The 13,450-nt window shown below is 37.8% G+C and overlaps 1 protein-coding gene and 2 pseudogenes across 1 annotated transcript in view; 1 reads left to right on the forward strand and 2 right to left on the reverse strand.

The window, feature by feature from the left end:
* LOC107196266 (laminin subunit alpha-3-like) overlaps positions 1 to 13,450 on the reverse strand; it is a gene marked incomplete at its 5' end in the record, with an annotated part of 108,991 nt that overhangs the window by 83,175 nt on the left and 12,366 nt on the right. The window contains one exon of the mRNA XM_025038548.1: positions 1,088 to 1,240. Within this exon, the coding sequence (XP_024894316.1) occupies positions 1,088 to 1,240 (153 nt within the window). The remainder of the gene's footprint in view (positions 1 to 1,087; positions 1,241 to 13,450) is intronic.
* LOC112469327 lies at positions 2,632 to 2,750 on the reverse strand (annotated as a pseudogene).
* Positions 11,568 to 11,686, forward strand: LOC112469384 (annotated as a pseudogene).

Consider the following 13,450-nt stretch of genomic DNA (forward strand, 5'->3'; position numbering starts at 1 on the left):
TTTCTTATGCTTCAAATGCCTTCCTTCAGGTAGGGCCAGTCTCTTTTAAGAGCTCTCCTAATTTGAAAAGGTCTACCAGTTTAAACTCCCTTTGGATCAACTGACTCAAATGACTTGGGAGCTTAAACACATCTGCAAAATTCCTTCATCTTTGTCATATAATGCCAACTAATTTCGGGCATGACATATATCATATTCACAGGAGCAGGCATCCTGGGGACCATCTTAGCCTACCATAGGAGTATAGGCCTGAAATCAAGTTTTGTTGTGGACCAGCTGGCCAAACAAGGCCAAAAACTATAGAGTCAGTGTTCACAGAGTCAGAACTTCCAGAAAAGAGAACGCTATGAAATTGTCTTTGTTGTACCCACATTCATAGCAGCATTAATCACAATAGCCAAAAGGTGAAAACAACACACGTATCCATAGACAGATGAATGGATAAACAAAATGTGGTATACACATACAATGGAATATTATTCAGCCTTAAAAAGAAAGAAAATTCTGACATATGTTACAACATGCATGAACCTTGAAGATATTATGCTAAGTGAAATAAGCCAGTCACAAAAGGACAAATACTGTATGATTCCACTTATATGAGGTACCTAGAGTAGTCAAATTCATAGGCAGGAAGTACAATAGTGGTTTCCATGTTCTGGCGGAGAGGGGGAAATGGAGAGTTAATGCCGAATGGGTATGGAGTGTCAGTTCTGAAAGAAAAATAGCATCTGGAGACTGGTTGTACCACAGTGTGAATGTACTTAACACTACTGAACTGTACACTTAAAAATGGCTAAGATGGCAAATTTTTGCTATGCATACTTTACCACAATTAAAAATAGTAATAAAAATATTTTTGGCAATGAAACTATTTACAACTATTTTTCACCTCATTTAATAGATAGTATGGGTGTCTGCATTGTGACAGGCACCATCTGGTTATTGAAGGATGCAAATATTAATGTAACAGGCTCAAAATGATTACTGCATTAAAACTGAAGTTTATTTTTTTAATATATCAGAAATTGGCACAAAAACAATATTCAAATGAATTTTCCCCATTCCAATTGAAAGCATAGCTTACCTGCCCTAAATCCAAAGTGACGTTGACTTTGTTGTACCATAGGCCTGAGGAGAGAGGAGGGCTTTGCCACCAACGTTCAGATCCATCAACAGCATTGGTGACTGGATGTGCTTTCCTGGGGTCCTCAGAATTGCAATAGTCACAGAACTGCCCCTGGGGGAAAAAAGCTCTTTTTAATTTTTTGAGTAATTTTGTTATCAATTTAGTTAAAAGGGTAACCAAAACAAAGTCTGCTTCATGCAGCTTAGAGATGTCAGCTGGTCAAGTTAATTATAATGTATTCTGAAGAGAAGGCTTTTTCTTTTTTACTTAATTTTAAAACATATCACTTGTTTATACCTCTATTTATCATATTTCTGGGATATAGATTCTATTTAGCTTCCATTTTTTACAGCTATGTTTTTCTCATCCCAAATAACTCTTTAAGAAGAGCCTGTTGTACTTGGGATGCAAAAATGTTTTCCTTCAGCAAATCCTTTTTATTCTTTACATCCTACTTTGTGCAAGTTCTGTGTCAGGCACTGGGAAACATTCAACATTCCAAGTGGAAGCTTGAAGTACAGTAGTTCCCCCATTATCTGCAGAGGATACGTTCCAAGACCACCAGTGGATGCCTGAAACTGCACATAGTACCAAACCCTATACATATTATATTTTCCCCTCTACACACCTATGATAAAGTTTAATTTATAAATTAGGCACAGTAAGAGACTAACAATAATATCTAATAATAAACTAGAACAATTATACCAATATATTGTAAGAAAAGTTATGTGAATGTGTCACTCATTTCATGTTCAACAAGAAGTCTTCATACCAGCTCAATGCTTTCCGGTGAACATGTTGCCATCAATCAGAACACAGTGTTCATGTCTTCTGCCCACAAATTTAATACCTTTTCCATCTTAACTAAGTGCTTAACACACACTGTGACCATAACTTTTGCAGTTTGAGGTGCAACAACAAAACTAGCATGAATTTCTTTTTCCCTCTTCATAATTTCATAGATAGAAGATTCGTTCTTACCTTAAAGCTTAGCAATATCAGCATACAATTTTTATCTTTCTTTATTAAGTCAGGAACTTTCACCGTTTCACTTAAAGGAAATACTTTACAGCTTATTCGGTATATCTGAAATGCCAGCATCATTACTCTTGAAATTTGGTGCCATTGATAAATAAATAAGGGTTACTGGAACACAAGCACTGCGATACTGTGACAGTCAATCTGATAACCAAGATGGTGGCTACTAAGTGACTTAAGTTAATTCAGTACATAAGTGGGAATCAATTTTTACCTATGGTGAGTATCTGTTTGATATTATCATCTCTAACTTCTTACAGAATTACTCTTTTATGGCAGGCAGAATCTCTTGATTCTGTTTTGTTTGTTGTAATGCATACAGATTTTACAGACATTACAATCTAAAAAGCTGAATGTAGGCCTTTCTTTTTTTTTTTTTTTTTTAGGTGAGGCAATCCTTGGTGGACCTCGCAGATTACAAGGACCTTGTCAGTTTACAATCCCTTATTTTTTATTCTTTACTCCTACAGCACCTGGTCTTCCTAGGTGGTCTCCCATCCAAGTACTAACCAGGTCCAAACCTGCTTAGCTTCTGAGATCAGACGAGATTCGGCACATTCGGGATGATATGGCTGTAGACTGAACACAGGCCTTTCTTATATATTAACTGATATTTAACTGTATCAAAAGATCATGCTTATCCAATGGTGGACTTCACAAACTGAACTACTTTGCTCTCAAATTAAATTACCTTGGGGCATAACCACCACATAAGAGGTTGGGGAAAGAAGAAAACTTATGCCCCTAGCCTTCCCTGACAGCATTATAATTGCCCAAGTTAGTGTCAACACTGACATTTGGAAGGTTCGGATATAATAAATATGTAAGTTAAAGATGAATTCCTAGCAGTAAACTTTTCCCAAGTAAAAAATCAAGCCATGTTATTTGTTTCTGTTTGTTTCTACACATGTCATCAGGAAAAAAACTTTGATAGCAAAGACTATTTAAAAATAACTTTGTGAGTTGTATAGATGTCTAATCACTATGTTGTACACCTGAAACTAACATAATATTGTAAGCCAATTATAACTGAAAATAAAAAATATTATTAAAAAAACTAATCAAACCAACAATTCCAGAGTTAATGGTTTTTCTAGTTTGACTGTGTGTATTAGACAATTTTAGGCGATACCCTTTTTTGCCATATAAAATGAGCTCTAACAAAGATTCCACAAAATTAAGTTAAATAATAACAAATAAAAATATAACATATACTTTCTCCTTAAGAAAGGAAAAAAAGAAAATTTATTCTAAAAAATAATTATATGTTTAAAAACCAATTTACAAATTAATATTAGAAAATCTGGCTTCTTTAAGTAATCTTAAATGGTCAAGGTGAGAAATTTGTATCCAAAAAAATTCATTAAAATATTTCTTTTCTTTCATTTATTTTCTTCTTGAAGTTTCAGTGATTTTTAATCTATGTCTCAAAAGTCATATTTACTACAAATCGACTTATGTGAAAACTCAAAAAAAAAAAAAAATTCAGTAGTACCCTGAAGGAAATCAGACTATGGATTTAAAACTGAAAAAAGTCAGACGAATGAGTCTTTAAAATGTTTTAAAAAAAAACTCTACCCATCCTTCCAAATCATTTTTCCTGAGATCGTCATGGACGTTTAAGTCTATGTGGAAATGCGACCGGGATAAATACACTTGGGGTTGAGGAACTTTCTCAGGGAGGCCAAGGCTATGACAAATCTCTGAAGACAGGGCCTTGGCACTAAGAAGCAGGACTTTAAGATAAGATGACCTAATGCTGATTTTTTAAAAACACAATAACTGACAACAGTTTTCAAAATAAGGTTTGAGGAACAGAAGAGAAAGAGTCCATGGGCCTTCTCAGAAGGCAGATCATTGCAGGCAGTCCTTTCCTTCCCACGAGTATCACCGGCAGAGGCTAAATTCATCTTCCTACAGCCACATCTTCCAATAAACACACTAACTCTACCGCTCTGTGTGGAAACACAAAGAAAAGGGCTCATGTCTCTGTAAATCTCAGCCACTTCTGATTCAACTTGCTGTTTTCAACAAGAATTGAAAATGAAAACTGGGCAAAAGAATAAGAAGGAGCTTTAAAAGTAGGACAAAAAAACAGAGGTATGACATTTGGAATAAAAAAATAAAAACTAGTATCATTTCCAAGTGATAAAATTATTCACATTAAAACCCCAAATGAATCTACTGAAAAAAATTTAGAGCTACTAGGCAAGTTTAACAAGGTGGCTGAATATAAGATTAATGTACAGAAGTCACTGATTTCTGTTCAACAGCAACAAACAATGAGAAAATATAAATAAGGGAAAATGCCATTTACAATAATATCAGAGAACATGAAGTATCTCAAAACAAATTTAATAAAACTTTTTATACTTTATTATGGGAATTTTAAAAATCTAAATAAATAAATGGAGAGATATCATTTTCTTGGATAGGAAAATAATGTTGAAAACTTGTCAATTCTCTCCCAAATTGATCTATAAAGTCAATACAATTCCAATAAAAATTTCAATACGGATTCTCTTGGAACATAATAAGATAATTCTAAAATTTATATGGAACAGTAAAATACCAAAAAAATCTTAGATATTGCTGAAAAGGAGTCCAGGAGGAGGAAATTTGCCTTTCGAGGTAATGGGGCCTTTTATGAAGCTGTTTTAATTAAGACACAGCAAGATGAGACACACAGACCTATGAGAAAGAACAGAGAGGCCAAAAACAGACCCACACGCTTCGGAAACCTTAGTATATAACAAAAGTTATATATGATATGCGAGATCAGTAGGGAAAAAAAGGGTTAATCTATATAAAATGGAAAAGAATAAAATCGGATTCTTATTCAAATCACAAACAAATTATCAACCTCAAATAAATTATGAACTTAAATGTCAGAAATAAAACTTTAAAGTCTCTTCACAATACATAAGTGGCAGGTAGTCTCCAATGATGGCTACCATCATCAATTCTTTCTCTCTCTACTGTGTCTGCCACTTCAAGAGATGGAGGGTGTTTACCCTGGAGGCTATTCTCTCTCCTTGAATACAAACTGACTTTATTATTTGCTTCATTGTAGAAGAAGTAGCACTCTGAGATTTCCAAACAAAGGCCTTAAGAGGACTAGCAGAGTCTGCCTCCTTTTTCTTGGAAGCCAGCCTCTACATAGAAAGTCCAACTACCCTGAAATCACCATGCTATGAAAAAGCCCAAGGTAACCAAATGGAGAGGACACATGGCAGAGCACCGAGACATGTGACGTGTTAGTGAAGCCTTCTTGGACCATCCAGTTCATCCTAGCCAGCAGCTAAATGCAACTAAGTGAATTACCCCAATTGACAGAAACAGAAGAACCACTCAGCGGATCCCAGTCAATTCACAGAATTATTAGAAAAAAATAATTTGTCATTGTTTTAAACCACTAAATCTTGGTGTGGTTTATTATACACAAGAATCAATAACTAAACAAAGGGCCAAAAATCAACAAGGAATTCTCATCAGAAATATATCCCAAACTCCTACAAATCAATAAGGAAAATATAAACCATTTAACAGGAAAAAAAAAAAGGCAAAAGTGAGAATAGGCATTTTACAGAAGAGGAAACACATCAACAAACATTTGAAGAAATGTTCACAATCACTATCATTAATGATCAGGGTGCTATACTGTTTTATACCCATTCGACAGGACCAAATTTTTTTTTTGAATTACAGTTGACATTCAATTCTACTTTATAATAGTTTCTGGTGTACAGCATAATGATTATTTACATCCCCTTTACTATTTTGTAACCAACGATTTGTACTTAATCCTCCAACCTTTTTCACCCAGCTCCCAACCCCCCTCCTATCTGGCAATCATCAGTTTGTTCTCTATATTTGTAAGTCTGTTTCTGTTTTGTTTGTTTGCTTATTTTGTTCTTTAGATTCCACATATATATGAGATCATATGGTATTTTTCTTTCTCTGCTTGACTAATTTTACTTAACATAAAACCTTCCAGGTCCATCTATGTTGTTGCAAGTGGTAAGATTTCATTATTTTTAATGGCCGAGTAATATTCTATTGTATGTATGTACCACTTCTTTATCCAAACATCTATTGATGGGCACTTAGGTTGCTTCCATATCTTGGCTATTGTAAATAATGCTGCGATGAACATAGGGGTTGCATATATCTTTTCAAATTACTGTTTTTGGATTTTTTTGGACAAATACTCAGAAGTAGAATTGCTGGATCGTATGGCAGCTACAATTTTAATTTTTTGAGGCACCTCCATACTGTTTTCCACAGCAGCTGTACCCATTTGTAATCCCACCCACAGTGTAGACATGTTCCCTTTTCTCCACATCCTCACCAACACTTGTTTGTTGATTTATTGATGATAGTCATTCTGACAGGTGTGAGGTAATATCTCATTGTGGTTTTAATTTGCATTTTTCTGATGATTAGTGATGTTGGCCAACTGTATGTCAATAGGACCAAATTTAAAGTTTGAGAATAACAAGTATTAGAAAGGATGTGGTGTGGCAGTAGTAGGAATTGGTGCAAAGACTTTGGGAACGGTTTTGGCATTACCTCCTAAAGTCAAAATTTTACATTTACTATGATCCAGAAATTCTACTCTCAAGCTCGTAACCCCCAAAAAACAAAACAAAACAGAAAAAGCTCTTGCAAAACTTTGATGGCATCATATTCAAGAATATTTATAACAGCACTGTTCATAAGAGCAAAATCCTGGGAATAACCTAATTTTCCAGTCATGGGAGTGGGAATAAATCAACAGTGGTATATTCACACAGTGAATGAATATATGAACAATAATGAATAAATGAATATATACAACAACATGAAACAACATGGATGAATCTTAGCAATATAACAGGTTTTTTTTAAGTATGATATACTTTTTATAAAATTAAGAACAACCAGAATGAAAGGCATTTTGTTTTTTGGAATATATAGGTGTAATAAAAATTATTTTAAAAGGACAGAAAAAAGAAAATTAATAAAGAATTCAGGATAATGGTTATCCCTGATTATGGAAAACAGAGATTAGAGGTAGGGAAACCATATGTTTAGACATAAGTTATTATCAAGGCCCTATTTTTGGTTTTCGTAGCAAGTTCATGAATCCTCGTTATATTATTTTAAAACCTTCCATTCACATATGTATTAAAGCAGACCATGCAAGGACCAATGATGAAAGCATGTCACAACTGAGGATTATGAATAACCTATAACCCAACTCTGCACCTGATATCCAATATTTTAAAAATTACCATAAATAATTCGAAGCAGAACAAAAAGTGGCAGAAGCTGGAGATGAGGGGGAGAGAGAACAAGGTGGCTTTTGTGTTAAATGATTCATCCATCCAAGCAAAAAACCTGTACCGATCATCTACTCTGTACCAGACACAATTCCAGAGATGAGAAAACTAAAAGATAAACAGAACAAGGGACTCATGCTCTGAATTGTGTCAAGGCTAATATGCTAATATTAGCCTAGTCATATGGAAAATAGCTAATGTAATAGAAGGGGCTAGAAAGAAAGTGGACAGGACTGTTCAAATAAACAGCTAGAGTTAAGTTCCAAGGTTGGAGTACCTCAGAGATTAAGCCAATGTTTGCCCAGAGGTCTACAGAGTGACCTATACTTTTTCAGAAGGATGGGAAAAAATAGTCTCTCCTGGTTGCTAACGTTTTTGATGATTCTCCTTAACTAAAAGTCTCTCATATATAATACTTTGCAACTGGATTTACAATATAAATACTGTCTTGTTATAAAAAACTAGAGGTTGATTATAGCACTGCTCCCTGACATAACTTCTTCTGTATTGTTTGAACATTCATTCATTTATTCAATTTTTCCGAATTGCCTCTCCACTGCATTGGATGCTGGGGTGAAAATAAACACTAAGAGTTGGATCCTGCCCCTAAGTGAGAGAAAAGTAATTCAAACACCATATATTACCCAAAGGTTCTGGGATCAAGATAAGGGGGAGAGTGTGGGTACCCAGGGGTGGCACACCACGCTTTATTTTACTTAATTTTTGAAACACTCTGAGGTTTCTATTAAAGTACTCAAAACTTACTGACAAAGAAGTGAAGACTTAAAGAGCTGAAGTGCCTCAAACCACAAAGCCAGGATGTGCAGAAACCAGGACCTGTGTGGGGGTCTGGAAAGTCCAGAAAGCTTTCCATCCTGGCCTGACTGCTCTGTGAGCTACAGCAAAGAGCCCTGTCTTAGATATGGATGGAGTGCGAGATGCACTGGAAAAGCAATTATGTGATATTCCAAACACCTGCCAAGAACCAGATGCGTGAAAAGAGACCCAGCTCAGGAAAGAACCTTATCTGACAGAAGCTGAGATGCATGCTCTTATTGGCAGGCACAAGAAACCTGACAAGATGAACACTTAACTACACTCAGCCATCAACAGCCCCATTACGTATCAGCCCACATTTGTGCTGCCACAAACCCCACTCCTAGCCATCACTCACAAAAGTTCCCAAGGTTATGTGCCTTGAAGGCATTATCTCCAGTGCCAGAACCCAAGCCAGCTGGAGCCCTGATGTGGAGAACATTCTGGAGTGTGCACATCCAAATTTGGGATTGATCCTTTGCAAAGACATTGCTTAGCATATTCTCCCTTCTGAGAGGCACAAAAATATATCTGAGAAGCACAAAAGACAAGTGTTTGTAAAATTCCTGAAGACCTATATGTCCGCACATAGTAGGGTGAAAGGTGAGTACAAAGCACAGGGAAGTGCCCAGCCCTGTAACTCCACACTGGTTTCACCCCGTCTCTAGTGTGCTGGGTTCCTGGAGCTGGGGATGTGAGAGATCTAAAAAACAAGGAGCTCAAGGTTGCTTCCAAATATATTTTTTTAAGGCAGATAAACAAATGTCTGCAAAATTTATACGTATTACTCAAAAATTATTTCCATTCAGGCCAAGTTCTTTTAATTCTTTTCAAAGTGATGCATTTTTGAGTAGAATTATGGAGGTTCAAATCCTGCCTCTACAAGTTACAGCTTCAAAATGTTAGCCGAATTTTTGGCCTCCTATGAACTCTGTTTTCTCCGTTAAAATGGGCTAACACTGCCACTGTTACGCAGCGGTTGTGAGGATACAAGATGCCGTCCATAAAGTGATCGCACCACCATCGAAACCACTGGAGTGCAGATCTCGAGCCCTGCCCTGGACCTACAGAATCACCATCTCTAGTAGGAGCCAGGAATCAGAAATTTTAGAAAGCACCCCAGGTGATTCTTCCTCCCTCTGCAGCCTGGGATGCAGAGGCCACAGTGACGAAGCACGTCTGAGGTGGGCCACTAGCGAAGGTTCTTGCAGCCGCAGCCACAGAAGTAGCTTCATTGATGGTAGTGATGACAAAAGGAAACATTCATGTGCCAGACATGGCACCTTGCCCTTGGTACATGCTGACTTAATTGTCATGACAAGTCTATAAGGTGATTACAATCATCAGACTTTTTTACAGACTGGGGAGACAGAGGCACCAAAGAGGAACATGTGTTCTCCCCTTGGGCATCATCTGCCTGTGAGTCAGACAGGTAAAGGAAGACACTTTTAGTCTTCTTCATCCACAAACAACTTAGAACTGTGTTTTTTACATACTGGTGTAGTGTTTCACTATATTCCTTCTTTTACCCTCCTAGAAATTATTTCACACATTTCCCATGCTCTTCAAACCTCCTCTGCCCTCTTCCTTTCCACTGATAATTTACTGAATTTGCTCATCTTCCTAATCCACAAACCTCCCTGCATCTGTGTCCACATACTCACCTTGCCACCCACTGTTATGGAGAAGCTGTCTGTGCTCCAAACCCCAGCCCCAACACACACACTCACTGAATCTTGTTCCTCCTGTCTGCTCAAGGATATTGCATCTGCAATACACCCCCTAAACACACATACTTTCCTGCATCTCAATTTATCCTTCTACTGGATTATTCTCATCAGGATATAAACACACATGTTTAAAATAAACAACCTCCCACTTTCCCCTCGCTTGTTCCACTCGACCCACACTGACCCTCTTGCTTTTCCTCATTCACTCCAAGGTTGTTCCTGCCTCAGGGCCTTTGTACTTGCTATTCCCACTCCCAGGAACATGCTTCTCCAAGACTTACGTCTCTTTTCCAAGAGGTCTTTCCTATCAACTTCATCTAAAGCAGCACTGCCCTCTACCATCTACTTCTGTGCACTTATCCTCTTTCTCTTTCTTCTAAGCAGGAATCATATCATTTGCTTTTTTACTGTCTATCATCTTTATTGGATTGTAAATGCCCTGAGCCTGGGACTTGTTCACTACCTGGAAAGGTATCTGGCACAGGGCAGGCATTTAATATTTATTTGTTTAGTTCATAAATTAAAAGGGCATAAACTATTTTGTTACTCACTTAGGGAAATATACCAGAAAGTGATACACAAGTTAGTTAGTGAAGAGGAGAAGGAGTAGTCCCAGACATGGATTCGTGTGTGTGTGTGTGTGTGTGTGTGTGTGTGCGCGCGTGTGTGTCGTGTGTGTATAATTTTACCTTTAAGATCAGAAGCTGAACTCCTGATTTCAAAAACAACAACAACAGGAAACTACAGGAAAAAAACAACAGGAAACTCATTCCTAGGCCACTAAACTCATTAGAAAGCACAGTACAACTAGATCTAGGCTCGCTTTTTCTCCTCTAATGAAAATCTATTTGTTCCATCCTTCAGAGCCTCCAAGAACCCACTCTCAGCTCCTAAATTCTGACCACCTGCCTGCTCTGGCCAGGAAGCTCCACTCATGCTCAGCTCAGCTCTCCTATCTTCAGACGGAGCCTCTCTAGCTTCAGAGACTTCTCAGGTACCAACCTCCCTTTCTTATCTTTCCATCACAACCAAATCAGAGAGGAAAAAAAAGAAAATGATGGTCATTCTTCTGGCTATGACATGCTTCTTCATTATGAGTTCTTTCCATTTCAAAGAGGTTTCTCAGACATTACACCTTCCTCTTTCATCTACTTCACCCATCAAACCTGGCCCCTTTTACCAATGCCTTGTTATTTTGACTTTTCTTTTTTTTTACTAAAATAGGTGTCTCAATAGCCTTTAATTAGAGTTACCATCTATTAAATACTAACTGTGTTCCAGGTACATATGGTTTACTTCATGTAATTTTCATAACAACCTTATAAACTAAAAGATATTCTATCCCCATTTTACAGGTGGTAAAACCAAGGCTTAGAGAGGTTACTCACCCAAAGTCACACTCTTAGGAAGGGCTGTTTTCAGAGTCAGCTCGATTGATTCCAAAGCCCATGTTCTTAATTATGACCATACAACCTACTTTGGGGTTCTAGGACCAATGGGTTCCTTCTTTTAAAAAAAGAACAAGAAGTCTATGGCCATACTACCCCAAACCAGCCTAATCCCATCTGATCTCTAAAGCTAAGCAGGGTTGGGCCTGGTTAGTACTTGGATGGGAGACCATCTAGGAAGACCAGGTGCTGCAGGCGTAAAAAATAAAATATAAGGGATTGTAAACTGACAAGGTCCTTGTAATCTGTGAGGTCAACCAAGGGTTGCCTCGCATTAAAAAAAAAAGTTGTTCTTTCTGGAAGTTTTAAAACCGATATTTTAATGGTTTCCATGCATACCTCTTCCTTTTACTTCTCCCCCTATTCTCTTGTTCCCTCTATGTTGTGTTGGCATTTCACTGGTAATAAGGGGTGGCTCAGTACCTGTAAGTTGCATGTACGTGGTCTGCTCTAAAACCAACTCAGGCTTACGAGGTGAGCCAGGCCACATTTAGGCCTGCCCACTCAATGCCCCAAACCCAAAGTACCTCCTCTTAAGAACTTTATCCCAAAACCTAGATTTATGAAAACAGGTCTGCCATAATCATTTATCCGTTTAACCATCAAATGTTGACCTGCTAAAAGCCAGAAAATATCCTCAAAAGAATGATAATCTGACCTGACCTGATTCAGTCCTCAAACCAAGCTTTTCCCTCTCATTTCCCTTTATTTATTGTTTTAAACTTCTTATAAAATAATTATACTCTTTTACTGCTGTATTTTTCCCATTGTCCTAATCCTCTTACCTCTTTTGTTCATTCTTTTTAAAATTTTATCAGTCACCTAAATTATTTTGAGGACCAGAAAGGGTACAGACAAATACAAAAAAATAAAATGAAATACTTATAAATTTTGGAAAGGACACAGAAGTGTCATGCAGGGCTAACATTCAAAATGTGTAACAACTGGGGCAGCACAGCTTTCTGAGTTCCTAGGACACACTAAACATGTCCCACCTCAGGGCCCTTGTACCTGTGTTGGTCTTTCTGCCTGGAACACATTTGCCTACCCTCCTCGTGGGGCTGGCTTCCTCTCAACCCTCATGTTTCTGCACCATCAACACCTCTTTAAACGAGCCTTGCCGTCTGCTCAACCTAGAGAAGATTCTCTTCATTAATATTGTTTATTCTAAAACACAATAACAATCTAAAATCACTGTATATGTATACTCGCTAGTTGCAGTCTCCCCAGAGCACGTTAGCTCTATGTAGGCAGGGATCTTTTCTGCCTTGTTCAGAATTATATCCCCATTCTTTGTGCCTGGCACATGGATCTCAATAAATATTTGTTAAATACTTGAGTAGATGAATATTACACAAAAATATGTGTACACGTGTGTCTCAAGGTGGCAGTTCTTCCCTAAGTAGATGAGAACACATTAAGAGTCATCCACAAAGACACTCTACCAGCTCCTGTCAAGCCTCCACGTGTTGAGGTGGTCAGTGAGGATGATGAGCCAATCTGAAAGTGATTATCAACACTGTATTCACTTTTTGGGACAGTGTAGGCAAGAGAAAGGTGCCAGCTCCTTGGTGTTCTATTTTTTCCCCCATGAAATGGCACCAGGCAAGGGTCAGATAACAGGAGAACTATCTCACGGCCAAGAAGCATCAGACAAAAGGCTCCTCCTGCCTTTTTATGGCCCCAGAGCATTAGGAGTAAGGAGAAGAGAAGGAGTGGGAGTAGAAAAGTACTGAGTCAAAGTGGAGAAAAGTGCCTCAGCCATAGCTCTCCAATAAGAAGTCTTAGTGGAAGCCCCTAGGAAGTAGCCACAGTGGAGGCCTCTGAATAGAGGCTCATAGGCTGAGAATGTAGATATGCACATAAGCAAGGCTGGTTGGTCTAGAGGAGCCTGAATCGTTAACTGCAATTCCCTCCAGAAAATTGCAATGAACTCACTGCACACAAGGCTGGTTGGTGTAG

The sequence above is a fragment of the Pteropus alecto genome, unplaced genomic scaffold (assembly GCF_000325575.1).
Source record: "Pteropus alecto unplaced genomic scaffold, ASM32557v1 scaffold146, whole genome shotgun sequence".
NCBI lineage: Eukaryota > Metazoa > Chordata > Mammalia > Chiroptera > Pteropodidae > Pteropus > Pteropus alecto.